This window comes from Aquarana catesbeiana, linkage group LG01, assembly GCF_042186555.1.
Source record: "Aquarana catesbeiana isolate 2022-GZ linkage group LG01, ASM4218655v1, whole genome shotgun sequence".
Lineage (NCBI taxonomy): Eukaryota > Metazoa > Chordata > Amphibia > Anura > Ranidae > Aquarana > Aquarana catesbeiana.
This window is the reverse complement of record NC_133324.1, coordinates 621,395,865-621,414,829: the sequence shown is the minus strand read 5'-3', so window position 1 is coordinate 621,414,829 and position 18,965 is coordinate 621,395,865. Positions and strand designations below refer to the sequence as shown.

At 39.0% G+C, this 18,965-nt stretch overlaps 1 protein-coding gene across 1 annotated transcript in view; it reads right to left on the bottom strand.

Annotated features, from left to right (window-relative positions):
• Positions 1 to 18,965, bottom strand: part of ADAMTS3 (ADAM metallopeptidase with thrombospondin type 1 motif 3) — a 280,263-nt gene that overhangs the window by 149,679 nt on the left and 111,619 nt on the right. Inside the window, exon 4 of the mRNA XM_073600537.1 lies at positions 13,822 to 13,972. Within this exon, the coding sequence (XP_073456638.1) occupies positions 13,822 to 13,972 (151 nt within the window). The remainder of the gene's footprint in view (positions 1 to 13,821; positions 13,973 to 18,965) is intronic.

Below are 18,965 nucleotides of genomic sequence, written 5' to 3'. Positions count from 1 at the left end.
TCTACTCAAGCTTAATCCAAAATGTAAAAAGTTTAGTTTTACCTAAACATACAATTTAAAAGGCTGAGAGGAACAAACAGGTGCTGCTACTGAGAGCTGGACTGAGTGCTTCAATTTGATATAAACTAGGAATTTTCTAAAAATTCAAGTAAATACTGTTAATCACGATTCTTCCATTGCAAAAAGAAGACCGCAAGAGAAGGTATGCAATGTGACAAAAACTCAACTTTATACATGAAACTATATTTACTGTATTTATAGAACTGGAATAAATGGTGTGAGACGGTAATAAGATTAAAAAAAAAATAAAGATTTCCTTTTGAGACAGTTGATGAAAATCAAAAATTTTGCATGAGGGTAAAAATCCCAAGAGTAAGAAAATATGCTCTAATATGGCTGCTCCATAAAAATTCATGTGTATAAATTCATGTGTATAGTATTATGGCAATGACAAGCACGCTACTGCTTAGTCCAGCACAGGATTTGTGGAGGAGTCAGTGCTCTCTAGACTATGCCAAAAAATTTCTATTATTCTAATAAAAGCATTGGCAGGCTGCATTCCTTCTGACGCATGTATTTTTTTAAATAGAATTTAACAAGAGTGCTTCATAATGGTACAATATCCGACAAAGAAATATTGATATTTTCAAAACAGAACTGAATGAGAAATTGTAAATTGGACATCCATCCAAATCTAATCTAATCTCATTTTGACTGTGGTTGGAGGAAGAAAGGGACATGCTTATGTGTGAAATTATACCTACAAAATTTAAAACTTAAAGAGGTGTTCCAGCTGTAATTTTTTTTTTTTTAAAGTCAGCAGCAAACACTGTAGCTGCTGACTTTTAATAAGGACACTTACCTGTCCAGGGCATCCGCAATGTCAGCCCCCCAAGGCCGATCCCTCCCTCGTATCGTGTGCCGGCGCCGCCATCCTCACTAAGGGAAACAGGCAGTGGAGCCTTGCGGCTTCACTGCCCGTTTCCTACTGCGCATTAGCGAGTCCCCCGGCGTTTTGTGAATGGGCGGCTGTCTTCTGTGACACACACAGGTTCCAGAAGACACCGCGCCCAAATTTCCCAGAAAACAACGCGAGGAGGAGAACACTGAAGATCACAGCGGAATAGGAAGTGGCCTAGCAACAGGCATTTCTGGTAAGTAAAACATTTTTTTTTTCAAATGTTTCTTAAAGTGGAGTTCCACCCACTTTTACAACTCTTCAGCATCCCTCACTAAACTGTGCACTGTAAACGAATTGGATATTTTTAAATTTTTTTTCTCAGCACTTACTGTATATCTGCTGTATTCATTTTTCACTTCCTACTCCTTGGCCGAGGCCCATCGCATCATTTCCTGTTTGCAATGCCTTCTGGGAAGGGGCGGCAACTTCCTCTGACACTGCCGTTGCTATGGAAACCTGACCTGTAACCTATTACACTGCTTGTGCTGCACTGAGCATGTGCGAGATCTGCAAGGATGAGATCCAGGAAGAAATACAGTCTGGCTTCAGATGCCCACAGTTAAGATGGCCACGGCCTGCTGTAAGTTTATAAAATAACAAACTACTGCTATAAACTAACAAAACAGACCTTAGTTTACAGACTAACTTTACTAGAATACATTAAGCTTGTGTATTATAGGGGTATTTTTATTTAAAAAGTATAATTTCGGCCGGAACACCACTTTAATGTATTTAAAGGAGCGTTTTTATGTATTTTTTTTTTTTTTTTTTAGGGTGGACCTCCGCTTTAACGTGAATATCCAGACACATGGGGGGATTTACTAAAAACAGAGAGTGCAAAACCTGGCGCAGCTGTGCAAAGAAACCAATCAGCGTCCAGGTTTTTTTGCCAAAGCTTCATTGAACAAACTGAAGTTAGAAGCTGATTGGCTACCGTACACAGCTGCACCAGATTCTGAGTGCTTCAATTCAGTAAGTCTGCATTCACACCTCAGCGTTTTGAATGGCAGGCAGATTTGCTGCGGTTCTGCCTGCGATTTCAAAGCACAGGTGTGAAAGACAAATCGCAGAACGCACATTTAGAGGGCACCTAAAATCTCGGCGAGGATCTGTCGCGATAAATTGCACTGCAACCGCATCAACCCGTGTAGCTTGTCGCCCAAAAGTGGCTCCTGCACTTATTTGGGCGACAAGCTTCACGCGATGTGGGTTGCTGCGACTGCAGCGCTATTTATCACGTGACAATAGCGGCAGAACTGCGCCGTGATTTTAGGTGCCATTCAAATGAATCGCATATCAAATGTGCGTTCTGCAATTTGTTATTCACACCTTGGCGCTTTGAAATCATGGGCAGAATCACAGGAAATCTGCCCGCAATTCAAAAAGCCGAGGTGTGAATGCAGTCTAAGACCCCTTTCACACTAGGGCCGCCCGTGCGTTAGCGGTAAAGCAACGCTCATTTTAGCAACACTTTACTGCCTTTCGGCCGCTAGTGGGGCACTTTTAATCCCAAAGAATGGGTTAAAACCGCCCGCGTTGTGGCTCTTCCGAAATGTTTTCCAGGTGCTTTGGAAGCGCTGCCCATTGATTTCAATGGGCAGGGGCGTTTTGGGATCGCTGTATACAGCGCTCACAAACCGCCACAAAGATGCTGCTTGCAGGACTTTTTCTAACGTCCCACAAGCGCACCGCCCCAGTGTGAAAGCACTCGGGTGGCATGGGAGGTAAAACTGCCTCAGTGTGAAAGGGGTCTTAATCTCCCCTATGGTTCCACTGGCAATCCTTCCCCTTTACCACTTTGGGGCTGAAAAAAAATCAATACAGATATTTCCGAGAGCCAGAAAAGAGCAGTATATCATCAAAAGTTACATAGTAGGGGAGGTTGAAAAAAGACACACGTCCATCAAGTCCAACCTTGATGGACTATGTTGCAGAGATATTTTTCTAACACAAAAAAGAAATGAAAGGAAATATCTGTAAAATAAGGAGCAGATGCCTCTTTCGACAAATGTCAAAGGAATAGGTGTCCCCATGAAAAGATTTCTCCTTACCTCCGGTTCTGGTGACAAATGAAACAGTTGAGATTTCCCTCTCTCACAGTGGCATTGGTCACCAGGATAAATAAAAAAGGATAATCTCTGCAGATGGGACACAATCAGCACTAAAACCTTGAAAAGGATTATAAACCTTCACTGCTGTAACTAGTTAATAGTTTAGCTTTGGGTAGAAGTTTAGCTTTAGAAATACAGTACCTTAAGTATAATTACACATTGAATCTTAATCTTATTCATATGCCATCCTAATTTAGATTAATTTTTCTGCCTGAATATAATTTGGGGTTCATTCATTTAAGCGTTCCATTGTGTTGCATTAATGCACCCACAGTAATGTGCATTGTGTAAACACAGCCCATTCATTATGAATGGCCTGCTGACATATGGCAATGGAACACACATACACACATTGTTTATGCATTGTGTTTGTCTGTGTTGTGTTGGTCTCTACTGTACAATGTTTTGGGGAGCTTGCAGCACATAGAGCAGGTGCATGGCCATGGGTTGTGATAACATGCTTTAACATGTGCATTTAGCATGCATTGCCACAATGCACAAGTGTAAATAGGCATTCCATTATATAGCCATAAGAACAGCACAAGCTTGTTAAATTGAGCATGCCTTTTGAAGTGTACAAACTACATAAAAGGAATAACAGGTTAATACAAAATAGGTTGTGTAAAGTAATTCCTATCTGGGTACTACAGGTTATGTCACTTTGTACATTTTTGGTAATTTAAGAATTAGGAATATCTGCTTTAGGACTACAGATTATAATTCATCATAGCATTTGATATTATACTGTGATCATCCTCTGGGATGTAATATATAGACAGGTTTGTAAATTAAATGTTGTGACTTCATACTGATTTAAAGGAGAACTGTAATGATTTTGAGTCATTTGTATACTGAATGTGATCCCTTATTAAATATCAGTATAAAATGTTTCTTTTACAAATAAATAGGGTGCACCCATGACACTGATATCACATAGCATGACATACACTATATTGCCAAAAGTATTGGGACACCTGCCTTTACACGCACATTAACTTTAATGGTATCCCCATCTTCGTCCGTAGGGTTCATGATTGAGTTGGCCCACCCTTTGCAGCTATAACAGCTTCAACTCTTCTGGAAAGGCTGTCCACAAGGTTTAGGAGTGTGTCTATGGGAATGTTAAACCATTCTTCCAGAAGCGCATTTCTGAGGTCAGGTACGGATGTTGGACGAGAAGGCCTGGCTCACGGTATCCGCTCTAATTCATCCCAAAGGTGTTCTATCAGGTTGAGGTCAGGACTCTGTGCAGGCCAGTCAAGTTCCTCCACCCCAAACTCTCTCATTCATGACTTTATGGACCTTCCTTTGTGCACATGTTGGAACAGGAAGGGACCATCCCCAAGCCATTCCCACAAAGTTGAGAGTATGAAATTGTCCAAAAATGTCTTGGTATGCTGCTCATTTTGTCTGGGGGATGTACAGGGCCAGGCAGTATAACTAACCTTATACCCCCCTCTGGTGCTGCCCTCTTTTCCCCAAAGATTCATTCTGCAGGACTTTTAACCCTTTATTATATGTAGTGGAGGAGGGCATGCAACAATGGCCATGAGTTCTTATAGGGGAGGCTGCGAGGGACTGGTCACACTGGTCAGAATAATGTAAGCCCTTTCTTCTAATGGCACCCCTGTACGTAGCAAGCATAAGAGTTCCCTTCACTTGAACTAAGGGGCCAAGCCCAACCCCTGAAAAACAACCTCACACCATAACCCCCCTCCATCAAATGATTTGGATCTGTGCACAAAGCAAGGTTCATAAAGACATGGATGAGTGAGTTTGGGGTGGAGGAACTTGACTGACCTGCACGGAGTCCTGACCCTAACCCAATAGAACACCTTTGCGATGAATTAGAGTGGAGATTGCGAGCCAGGCCTTCTCGTCCAACATCAGTGCCTGACCTCACAAATGCGCTTCTGGAAGAATAGTCAAACATTCCCATAGTTAAAAGAAACAGGTGTGCTAATCTCTAAAAATATTCATAGTGCAAAAATACACATGACAAAAATTTAAGGGCATAAAGTCCACTCCTACAAAAACAAGTGTAAAAAAAAACTAAAAAAATTGATAAAATAACTCATAAAGTGAAAATAAGGCATAAAGTGTTTTGAAGAGCACTGAAGTTCCCTTATATTTGGTTCACCCAATTTCCTTGAAGAGCACAGAAGTTTTCACATACTTGGTTCATTCAGTTCCCTTTTGTATAAGGATTTGCCAGTTGGACATTTTTAATGCACATCTTTTTGTGCAAATTTTTTTTGTACCTTTTATGAACTGAATCATATATTTTTCACTTTATGAGTTATTTTATCATTTTTTTAATTTTTTTTTTATACACTTGTTTTTGTAGGAGTGGACTTTATGTCCTTAAATTTTTGTCATGTGTATTTTTGCACTGTGAATATTTTTATAGATTAGCGCACCTGTTTCTTTTAATTATCTATGCTTACGGTAGGGGTTCGGACCTTATAAGTTGCAGCTTTTCTTTAGCTATATGTTTTCATTTATTTATCTACGTGTTTGATTTTTTTAATTTCAATAGTCACACTTCCCTTTACCAGGAGAGTAGGATAAGCGCAGGATTTTAACTCTTTTTAAAACATTCCGATAGACACACTCCTAAACCTTGTAGACAGCCTTTCCAGAAGAGTTGAAGCTGTTATAGCTGCAAAGGGTGGGCCAACTCAATATTGAACCCTATGGACTGAGACTGGGATGCCACGAAAGTTCATGTGAGTGTAAAGACAGGCGTCCCAATACTTTTGGTAGTATAGTATATGTTCTCTAAAAAGAGCAGCAGCTTACCTTTTATTCTTTCTTTATTTGAAACTATATAGGACCCCATTTGAATAGGGTAGTGAGGAGAGGTTGTTGCTTTGACTCATTCGCTACATGGGAGATTTAACTATTGAGACCTGTAAGCAGCAGGCTTTGTTTTGGGGGGGGGGAAGCAGTTAAAGCCCAACTCCAGGATTTAGAAAAAAAAAAAATCTACCCTTGCAGTGGACCCCCTTCCCCCCCACTCTGCAAGGGTTGAATGCTCATTTTGTCTGGGGGGGGGGGTACAGGGCCAGGCAGTATTACTAACCTTATACCCCCTCTGATGCTGCCCTCTTTTCCACAAGGATTCATTCTGCAGGACTTTTAACCCTTTATTATACGTAGTGGAGGAGGGCATGCAACAATGGCCATGAGTTCTTAAAGGGGAGGCTGCGAGGGACTGGTCACACTAAAGGTCAGAATAATGTAAGCCCTTTCTTCTAATCCTGCCCCTGTACTTAGCAAGCATTTACCCTTGCAGTGTGGGGCGGGGGGGGGGATGTCAACACAAGCATAAAAAACGCATTAGCTAGATATGTCAAAAAGAATTATTCAAGTAATGTTGATTATTTAGCTGCCTATAAGGCCTCATGCACACTGGACGTTTTTTGACGTTTTTAAAGCAGCGGTTTTTGGCTGTAGACGTTTTTTTCTACAGTCATTAAACTCTCCATCATGTTATCCTATGTGTCCATGCACACATAGGCTGTTATCAGCCTATGTGTGCTGTTATCAGCAGTTTTGGGTAGTGGCGTTTTTGAGCAGTAAAAAAACAAAAAACAAAACTAATGGGTCCTGAGAAACGTTTTTCAGCTGTAAAAACGCTCTAACGCTGATAAACGCCGATAAACGTCGATAAATGCAAACAAACCTCGCTCACCAGCGTTTAATGTTTTTGATCCATTGGAAAAAAAAACAGTAAAACACTAACGCGTAAAAATGCTAATAAACGCTAAAAACTGCTAAAAAAAAGCTATTGCAAAAACGTTGAAAAAAGTTGAAAAACTCACTGAAAAACTACTGACGTTTTTATAACGTTATGTTAACGTCCAGTGTGCATGAGGCCTAAGAAATAAAAATATTGTATTTAATGTAAACCAAGTAAATATATGAAAACACCATGCAAGATACCAAAGGTTTAATTATCAAGGCTTTTATAAAAAGGCAATGTAAACAGCATTGATGAAATTCAAAGTATAATAAACCATGTCAGCCATCCAGACTTTAGCTTCTTAGAGTCAAGGTGGAGAGGCACCGATAGTTCACTCTTGACATCACCACTGCTCTTTTTCACTGTCTTACTAAAAGAGCCTGAAACTTAACATTTACATCGAATTGGCTAATCAGTCCATTTTTCATTAAGCCAATTTCCCACAGGAAAGAGATGCAGAATAGGCAGGTCTCGTCATAATAAAAAGATATTCATACTGACGTGACCTCTGTGTGAATGACACTTAAACAAGACTTGCAGCAAAAGGCTGGGAAGAAAAAAAAGGAACGGGACCAGCCACCACAGTGAAGATTCTTTTGAAAACTTCAAATGGCCATCAGAGCCACTTACAAGGCATTCAATAAAAACCATTGTCTAGCCAGGCTCTCAGAGCAAAAAAGAGTGATCACTTGTCTTTTCATTTGTCTAAGTTCTGTGGAAAGGGGAAATGGGTGACTTGCCTACACATTTAGATGTGATGTTTTAATACAGAAGAAGGACAAAGCCTTCAGTTTAGCCATTGTTTAATATTTGACCATTTCCATTAGTTGAGTCATTCTGCTTATTCTGGTCAGCTGAGTATTGTATTTATTCAGTTGTCTGTGATGGTAATAGTGTTATACATGGCACATTTAATAATATACTGTTGTTCTAAGGTTATTGGAAGTCAACTCAAAGTTCACCAAACTGCAGAGGTCATGATAAAGAGCAATATAAGAACCTTATAGTGTACTTTAAACATTTGTAAATTATGCTTTGCTGCTTTTAGTAATGGTAATCTGTAATGAATATTTTACTTTTTCACTTTAAAGTTAATAAAAAATCTACTTTATTCAATTACGTAGGTACCAAAAAGGACTGAAAGGGCTATGAAAATTAATGTGCCTGCCATTTAAATAGTAGGATCTACAATTCTTCAGTTGTGGGTCGTATGACCTGGAGCAACAGGGGCACTGACCTCAGCTAGGTCTTTAAAGTGAATAAAGACTGTGCTAATCTTGATGTTAGAAATACAGAGCAGCTGTGGGTCTACTTAACATGCTGGGTATGTTATAAATCATATAACGTAGAACTTGAGTGTTGGAAAATCTGCTTATTTCAGTTTCAATACATTGTATTCACTTTCTCACCCCTACCCAGCCTAACTGATTAAAATTAAACTCCAGGCTTGGCAACCCCCACTCCCACTCATTTTATCTGTATATCCACCCTATATCCTCCCTATATCCTGAGTTCTTAAGTCCAGTTATGTGGCATCACAGGTCCTCTTCTTCTTTCTCCAGCAGTGGCTAGTTCTGAATACTGCAGAGAACATCACTCAAGTAATGACACCTCTTGTGAATCCAGGGTGGCTTGATGACGCACGTCCAGGGGGGTCAAAAAGTATTAAAGCCATTAGTTTAGACTAACAGCCAGTTTCATAGGGCAAACAATGAAAGTCCTGGTATTTCGCTCATGATAGGATTTCCTTAAACTTAGTCTAAATAGGGTGACCTTGAGCACAGCCTACAATTTTTTTTCTGTAGTTGGGGTATCAAAGTGCATTATGTGAGGTTCACAGGGCTGGTATCAATTTACTTTACTGTGTAAAAATCTGAACCAAAAGATATGATGATTTACAAGTTAATATATTTTACATAATAGAATTTCTTTCTAGGTGATCCACTTTAAATGATGCAATTCGTTTAATAACATATGTATCTTGCGCTTTCTTTTTTTTAAATTTAATTAAAACTACGGGTAAAAATGAGCTAGCAACTGAAAATGTAGTGTTATTTATTACCTTCACTAAATGACCAGACCTCTCCATGACTGTCAAAAATATAAAGCCTTCAAATTTCTTTTCAGATCACCATTAGTTTAAATCTCCTAGACAGAAGGGGCTCATTAGATGTTCTATTGTGTCAGGTCCAGCTCCAAAATATGCATTCCCAAGCAACCAGGAGCAACACTCCAATCATCCTTCACTTGTGCGTGTTTCCCACCTGTGACAAAGACACTGCCACCCAGCGTCATGACAACCCCATCATATAAACAAGCATTCTTGCTTAATGCAAGCATGATAAAGACTCGTTTAGTGGCCTTTACATTGTTAAGAGGTAATTATTAAATGTCCATTCAGACTAAGGTACTTTTAGCCAGAAGTTTCATCTCAAATGCCTAAATACACTTTGGTTTTTAGTACATTTAAAAAAGATCGGAAAGAATTTGTCACCGATAACAATAAAGCCAGTACTGTAGGATGTTTATTCTAGCAATCAGAGATACCATACTGGTTTGGTGTCATTAGGCAAGAGTACAACAGAAAGTGGAATGGCAATTACTTTATATATCATCAGTGATCTTTAGCCTGCTTATAAATAAGCTGTATTATTCGGTAAAGCAGTGGAAGGCCAATGGGCATGTGCAAAGAGAAGTAGTCTATGTAAACCACAACCAGCAAACCAAAATAATTTTTGTACTGATACTACTAATGCAAAATGAATGCTAATTATTTGGTTATTCACTAAATAATTCTTTATTTTTTATATTTTGGAAATGGAAAACATGCATAGAAAATGAACACACCCAGCCATAACTTTACTTTTTTAGTAAAATTAACACTAGATGGATCATATGACAAAACGCATTCAAAACGCAGGCTTTAATTTACTGAACAGTCTGAAAACTCTCCTAGGCTGTCTGTATAGCTCCACAACAACAACTAAACAGTTTTAAAATGCCACAGTCACCATATATTCTGATAACCGTATCTGGTCATCGCACATGATGATAGAATTCACCATATAAGTTCCTTTTTTAAATTATCTTGCTTTTATTTATATTTTTATCAACAATTATTCATAGACCAACATAACACTCAGAGGAGGTGGGGCTCAGACCACTAATATTTTAGAGAGTTTAGTTTTAGGTCCCTTTCACACATTTTTTTTTTTTTAGTTATGCTATGTGAATGGAGCATGTAACAAAATATAGAGTGTAAAAGAAAAAATTGCGCTATTTGTAAATAAATGATGATTCCAAGTAAATAAAACAAGTAAGAAAACAAGTGAAAAACAGCAGCACACACACATATGTACTGTACACATCATAACAAAAAATAAAAATCAAAGTGTTGCGCTGTAAATCCATGCTTATTATATATAATGTGCACTAAAGTCCATCTATGAAAATGTAGTAAAAAATAAAAACATATATCCAAAATTCCAACTAAGAGTTCATATGGTGAACTTCAAAGAAGTGTCAATCCAATTTCAATCGGTGCAGACACTCGGTGCTCCCCACAGGATAAGTATGGTGAATATATCCGCTTACCAGATACTAAGAACTACCAAGGTCTATACGCACTGCACTTCAGTGAGCATTCACCCCCCATTACAGTTATAACCACTTTAGCTATCCAACCAAATTGATTGGATTCCAGAGAGATATCCCTCACAGTGATTATCCTTCAAAGGAACTCCAAAATCCGACCATTCAGCAAATCACATGGAAGAGGAAGATAGACTCAATGCGCATTATTAAAAGTTCTACTTACAACAGATCGAATAGAATAGGCTTATATGGAAACATTTGTTCGTCTGGCACCCTCCACATGTGTGCTGACATCACCGCTGCTCCATGCCTGGCCTGATGTACGTTTCATCCAATGGGACTTCTTCTGTGAGGCCATATGGGCAGCAGCGATGCTGGTACACTCGTGGAGGGTGTCGAACAAACAAATGTTTCCATATAAGCCTATTTTATTTGATCTGTTGTAAGTAGAACTTTTAATAACGAATGTTGCGCAATGAGTCTATCTTCCTATTCAATGTGATTTTCTGAATGGTCGGATTCTGGAGTTTCTTTGACGGATAATCACTGTGAGGGATATCTCTCTGGAATCCAATCAAGTTGGCTGGATAGCTAAAGTGGTTATACCTGTAATTAGGGGTAAATGCTCACTGAACTCCAAAGACATGCTGGTAGGTCAATTGGATCCTGTCTAAATTGTCCCTAGTATGTATGAATGTGAGTTAGGGGCCTTAGATTGTAAGCTCCTTGAGGGTAGGGAGTGATGTGAATGTACAATATATATGTAAAGCGCTGCGTAAATTGACGGCGCTATATAAGTACCTGAAATAAATAAAATAAATAAATAAAATAAGAGCGTATAGACCTTGGTAGGTCTTAGTATATGGTAAGCGGATATATTTACCATACTTATCCTGTGGGGAGCACCGGGTGTCTGCACCAATTGAAATTGGATTGACACTTCTTTTAAGTTCACCATATGGACTCTTAGTTGGAATTGTGGATATATATTTTTCTTTTATACTACATTTTTATTGATGGACTTTAGTGCATGCTATATATAATGAGCATGTATTAACAGCACAACACTTTGATTTTTTTTTTTAACAAATATACAGTACCTTGAGAAAGTATTCATACCCCTTGAAATTTTCCATATTTTGTCATGTTACAACCAAAAACGTAAATGTATTTTATTGTTTTTTTTTGTGATAGACCAACACAAATTGGCACATAATTGTGAAGTGGAAGGAAAATGATAAATGGTTTTCAACATTTTTACAAATAAATATGTGGAAAGTGTGGTGTGCATTTGTATTTAGCCCCCCTGCATTAATACTTTGTAGAACCACCTTTCGCTGCAATTACAGCTGCACGTCTTTTTGGGTATGTCTCTAACAGCTTTGCACATCTACAGAGTGACATCTTTGCCCATTCTTCTTTGCAAAATAGCTCAAGCTCTGCCAGATTGGATGGAGAGTGTCTGTAAACAGCAATTTTCAAGTCTTGCCACAGATTCTCAATTGAATTTAGGTCTGGACTTTGACTGGGCCATTCTAACACATGAATATGCTTTGATCTAAACCATTCCATTGTAGCTCTGGCTATATGTTTAGGGTCATTGTCCTGCTGGAAAGTGAACCTCTACCCCAGTCTCAAGTCTTTTGCAGACTCTAACAGGTTTTCATCTACTATTGCCCTGTATTTGGCTCCATCCATCTTCCCATCAACTCGGACCAGCTTTCCTGTCCCTGCTGAAGAAAAGCATCCCCACAACATGTTTTACGGTGGGGATGGTATGTTTAGGGTGATGTGCAGTGTTAGTTTTCTGCCACACATAGTGTTTTGGTTTTAGGCCAAAAAGTTCAATTTTGGTCTCATCTGACCAGAGCATCTTCTTCCACATGTTTGCTGTGTCCCTCATATGGCTTCTCGCAAACTGCAAACAGGACTTCTTATGGCTTTCTTTCAACAATGGCTTTCTTCTTGCCACTCTTCCATAAAGGCCAGATTTGTGGAGTGCACAACTAACAGTTATTCTGTGGACAGATTCTCCCACCTGAGCTGTGGATCTCTGCAGCTCTTCCAGAGTTACCATGGGCCTCTTGGCTGCTTCTCTGATAAATGCTCTCCTTGCCTGCCCTGTCAGTTTAGGTGGACAGCCATGTCTTGGTAAGTTTGCAGTTGTGCCATACAGTCCATTTTCACATGATGGATTGAACAGTTCTCTATGAGGTATTCAAAAACTTCTCCACAACTTTATCCCTGACCTGTCTGGTGTGTTCCTTGGTTTTCATGCTGCTGTTTGTTCACTAAGGTTCTCTGACAAACATCTGAGGGCTTCACAGAACAGCTGTATTTATACTGAGATTAAATTACATACAGGTGGACCCTATTTACTAATTAGGCAACTTCTGAAGGCAATTGGTTCCACTAGATTTTAGTTAGGTGTATCAGAGTAAAGGGGGCTGAATACAAATGCATGCCACACTTTTCAGATATTTATTTGTAAAAAAATTTGAAAACCATTTATCATTTTCCTTCCAATTATGTGCCACTTTGTGTTGTTCTATCACATAAAATTCCATTAAAATACATTTACTTATTTTGTTGTAACATGACAAAATGTGGAAAATGTCAAGGGGTATGAATACTTTTTCAAGGCTCTGTATAAGGTAGGTGTTATACTGATTTGGCTCCTAAAGTAGAAATATACTTTAAGCAACTAAGGATAATAAAATTAAAAACAAAACATTAAACTAACATATATGTGTGCATCATTTTGTATACATTGGAACCCTTTTACATTATACATTTGATATTGTTCCACACATTTTAGGTCTAGTGTAATTAGATGAAATAGTAGACATTTTAGATTTACAGTTTCATGCATTTTGCATTTATTAAGATATGGTGTCTGCCTCTCTGTCTGTCAAAGAGATGACAAAGTATGAGGGCACCCTTCTCCACCTTGAAGTGTGGATGTGGCTTATGTGAAGTTTCACATATGCAACTTGACATACACCCTAAATAGAGAAAATGGTGTCATCCTTTTTGCTGTTCTGTCTGGCAGCGGTGCATGAACCACAAACATAACTGAACAGAATTAAAAATTATTTGGAAAGTAATACAGTATATTTCAACTGAATATCTTTTAGCTTTTTCCCTGGAGCACAGCTTGCAAACAGTGTTGAAAGTGATGAAGGCACTGATTTAGACAGGTACTAAACACACCTACCTACTGTACGTATCAGTTAAATAACATTATGCTTTATACCAACCTATATTTTCTTCAGTAATAAAATCTAAACCATGTCTACCAGCTCATACTCTACAATCAAAAGAATAGTTTCACAGAAGTAATAAAGAAAATTTAAATTTATTTTTCAAGCATCGCATGTAGACCTACAGTGTACATTTTGACTGACCTGATCTGTTTGGGATGTCTTCAGGTAAAATTTTCTTTGCAGTCGATCTTTTATATATTACATGTATTCTGCCTTCTTCCTCATCCTTTTGTTTACCTTTTTCAAGAGGTTCAATGAAAAATTCATCTTCAGTTGTGCGTATCATTCCAGCCTAAAAATGGGGAAAACAACATTAGATATACTGATGTGAATGGACCTGTGTGTGTAATATAGCAGCATTATATACATAATGTAAATAAAATGTGTATATATATAAATATATATATATATATATATATATATATATATATATATATATATTTATATTTATTGTTAGTCCATTAAAAGATAAAATATCAAAACCAGCTTTTGCTGTAGTATTTACCTTTAATTTGTGTCTTTAAAGCTGAATTCCAGGTATCACAATTTTTACATAATTACATTGGTCCAGCTTGGACCAATGTAAGTACAGTATATGCCATACTCTGGATGAGGTAGAGATTGTGACATCGCTACCCCACCTCTCTACCTCATCTAATCAGTGAACACTCTGTTCACCGATTGTTCCTTGAATGACACCTATGCCAAGCAGGCCACCTCCACAGTTCACAATGCAGCAGGGCATCCGCTCAGCATGTTCTAGTTCTGAGTTGGAGACCACACTTTACAGGGCCTTGACAAGGAAGCTTCAATGAGTATTTGAAAATGTAGAGTATGCAACAAAAACTCAGTTTTTAACCTCAGTAGTGCAGACAGTTTTTGCTGGCTAGCTTGAAGGTGTACTTGGAAACCTGTTTGCAAGAATCACACATACCAGTGTAGCTTCACTCATTTGTTCCTGGTCTTCTTCTGGCCCAGTGTCTTCTCTCTTAGAGAGATTGGGCAACCAGTGATCATGTTACTGCTACCCTTGTGCACTAGTGTACACTGCAGGTATTATAATCAAATAAAATAAAAAAATGCAAATTGTAAAGTTTTGTGGCAGAGGAAACACACATATATATATATAAATATATATATATATATATATATATATATATATACTAGTGTGCAGTCATGTTGGAGTAGAAAGGGGCCATCCCCAAACTGCTCCCACAAAGTTGGGAGCATGAAATTGTTCAAAATGACACCTTAAGATTTCCCTTCACTGGAACTAAGGAGCCAAGCCCAACCCCTGAAAAACAACCCCACACCATAATCCCCCCTCCACCAAATGATTTGGACCAGTGCACAAAGCAAAGTCCATCAAGACATCGATGAGCAAGTTTGGGGTGGAGGAACTTACCTGGCCTGTGCAGAGTCCTGACCTCAACCCGATAGGACACCTTTAGGTTGTATTAGAGCAGAGACTACAAACCAGGCCTTCTTGTCCACATCAGTGCCTGACCTCACAAATGCACTTCTGGAAGAATGGTCAAACATTCCCATAGACACACTCCTAAACCTTGTGGACAGCCTTCCCAGAAGAGTTGAAGCTGTTATAGCTGGAAAGGGTGGACCAACTCAATAATGAACCCTACAAACTAAGAATGGGATGCCACTAAAATCCATGTGCGTGTAAAGGCAGGTTTCCCAATAGTTTGGGAAATATTGTGTATATAATATATATATATATATATATATATATATATATATATATATATATATATATATATATATATATACACACATACATATATAAGTGAAGCTCACCCAATGTCAGAGCTAGATTTAATAATATAATCCAATCCTTGTCAAATATTTCAATAGATAGGAATATTGCACTTCAACTTACATATAAATGTACATGTTGTGGAACTTTCATCTGTATACCTGCTTTACTATAATATATAAAAAAAAATCCCTTCTTCACAACTTAGCTACTGAACCAAATAAGTATGCAGACAGTGTAGTCACGACTCTTGACCTGCACACTTATTATGGGTCAGTGACTCACTAAGAGAAGCAAGGGTGAGTAGCTTATATGCCTTTATTACACCTTAAAAAAGAAAAAGAACTCAATCATGGCAGGTCCCATATTCCTACAAATTACCTTAGCCTTAGAGACTATGGGGGTTTTTTACTAAAGGCAACGCCACTTTGCACTACAAGTGCACTTGGTAGTACAGTCGCTGTAGATCTGAGGGGGACATGCAAGGAAAATAAAAAACAGCATTTTAGCTTGCACATGATTGGATGGTAAAATCAGCAGAGCTTCCCCTCATTTCAGATGTTCCCCTCAGTTCTACAGCGACTGCACTTCCAAGTGCGCTTGCCATGCACTTGTAGTGCAGAATGGGTTTGCCTTTAGTAAATCAACCCCTATTTGTTGCATTTGAATTGAGTGTCAGTCCACATGTTTTGCCCAGCTTGCTCTCAGTTTCTTTCAGGTAAAGTAGCCCCAATGTATGACTAAGGCTTCATTGAAATAATAAAGTCATCTGTTTCTATCATTTTCTTTATTTTATTAGTAACACATTTCTCAGATGTTATGTAACTTGTCTATCTGTGGCTACTACAATATGTCATTTTTCTTTACCAGATCCAAAGGTTGAACCAAATGAACTTTGGAGGCTTTAGTCTGGAAGAAGCCGCTGTATCATGGTCATCTTCCCACTCCGAGCACTAATATCTGGCTGGCAAGATTCATGGCAAGGTATGCCAAAGAGTTTCTTCTCATATGCTAAATAAACCATTCCTTAGAGTTGCTATGCTAACAAACTGATGTCTTACTTTGGCTCACAGAAACCATTGTCTGCAAAAGCCATTTTCCATTTATTTTTGACTTATTAGGATAACACGTGGACAAAATGCTATGCAGCAAAGGAAAAAAAGTCTCTTTATTAAATGTCTATTGAACCAGATTATGCTAAATATGTGTATGCTTGGAGGTTCACATGCATCATATGAGACTGCAGTTTCTTAAAGTGTGTCTGTCATTCTTACAGCATGAATATTAAGGACTGAAGCAGTATTTCATAGAAAGCAGCCTATCCGTTCTATTATGATGATAATGCCCACTAAAGATAGGTAATCAGTGCACTTTAGACACATTAAGACATCTCTGTTTTTATTAGTTACTATGGGGGTTATATACTAAAGGAAAATCCACTTTGCACTAAAAGTGCACTTGGAAGTAAAGTCGCTGTAGATCCACGGGGGACATGCAAGGAAAATAAAAAACAGCATTTTAGCTTGCACATGATTGGATGATAAAATCAGCAGAGCTTCCCATTATTTCAGATCTACCCCTTAGATTTAGAACAACTGCACTTTCAAGTGCACTTGCAGTGCAAAGTGGAATTGCCTTTCGTAAATAACCCCCTATGTGTTTTTTATGCGCTTTACAAAAAAGTACAATTAATCCCAATGGACCTGCTGGAAACCACACCACTAAGACAGAAAATAAGTTTAAAGAAATAAATACAGTGGTGCTGCGGACAAGGAAGCCATGTGGCTTGGCATTTTCAGTTGACTGTTGAAGTTGATGGTGGAAACTCCTGTGTGGGTAACTGATTTCTATGTGAACCGTTCCATTCTGTTTAATAAAAGTGTGCTGCCATGCCCTAAATTGCAGCTTGGAAGAGCATAACTATTGGAAAATGCATTTGCCACAAAAGCATAATCACCCAGCACCACAATATATAAAGATATAGATATTTATAGTATATAGCATGTAGCTTCTTGCCTTGCAAGTCTAGAAATTTCCATAAAATAACTCCCATACTAATAACTAAGATAAATCTACTAAGACAGCTCTTGACTGTGACTGTAATGATAACATTCATAATCAGATTGTAGCGTTAAAGGCACATTGTATTATTGTCCCATGTTAGGAAAATTTGAAAAACAATAAGCCACAATGTCACATACAGTACTTCTCTGTGGTGCAACTTCCCGAGGTACTGCTGTGTTTAGCACATATTTAGATTGTATAATTCCATCAAAAAGTTCCAGGCAACTGACCTATAACTGCCATATAACAATACAGTGCTTTAGTATATAAAAACTGGTATTGTAGTGAAGTGTATTTACTCACTATGCTCAGATGCCAGTGCAGGCTTCTTTAACTACATTTCCCATAGTTTCTATGGTTTCTGGATATGCCTAGGGAGAAAAAGTTCCTGAGCTTCCCTCTCTCAAAAGCTCAGAAACACAACACCTGATGAGGCAGAAGTAGCTGGTCAAGTGATCTGCAATCAGGTGAGCTGCTCTTCACTGTCAGAACCAGCATGTGGGCATGTAGGCTCGAGCCTAACAGTACACAGCTGCTGCAGAACACTCAGCTACTGTGGGGAGCCCCACCCCGACTGCTACCAGAGTACTCCAGTTCCATTGGGATAGTCCTTTGTTGTTGGGCCTTACATCCCTCCAGTTGTTCTCCTGTGTTAAAAGAGATATCCTCGAATTAAAGGGGTTGTAAACCCTCCTGTTTTTTCACCTTAACCACTTGAGGTCCGGGCCACAGCTGAATGATGGCCACAGCGCGGACCTCAATTTCCGGGAGGCCGTCATGGGACGTCCTCCCCTGTGCATGCACACTGCGCGCACCCTGAAGGGCGCGCGGTGCGCGTGATGTGATCACCGAGTCACGGAGACTCGGATGATCACAGATCCAAGTAAGGGGCCGATCCCAGCCCCTTACCATGTCATCAGCTGTCAGCCAATGACAGCTGATCACATGATGTAAACAAAAGCTCGGTAATCTTTTTTTTTTCTCCTCGCGCTGTCAGCGCGAGGAGAAAAAGAAGCCGATCACCGGCTTATGTTAAAGGGACATCGGTCCCGAAGAGGAAGGAGGCACACATGCCTCATCTGTGCCAGCCACTGCCACCTGCCAGTGTCCACAGTGCCCAGCAGTGCCACCTATCAATGCCCACAAGTGCCACCTATCAATGCCCACAAGTGCCACCTATTAATGCCCACCAGTGGTGCCAATCAGTGGCACCTAGCAGTGCTGCCATCAGTGTAAGCAATCAGTGCCCATCACTGCCACTCATCAGTGCCCATCACTGCCACCCATCAGTGCCCATCACTGCCACCTATCAGTGCCCATCAGTGCCGCCTCATCAGCGTACATCAATGAAGGAGAAAAATTACCTGTTTGCAAAATTTTATAACAAAATATTAAAAAAATATAATTTTTTTTTTTTTTTTTTTTAATTCGGTCTTTTTCAATTTTTTTA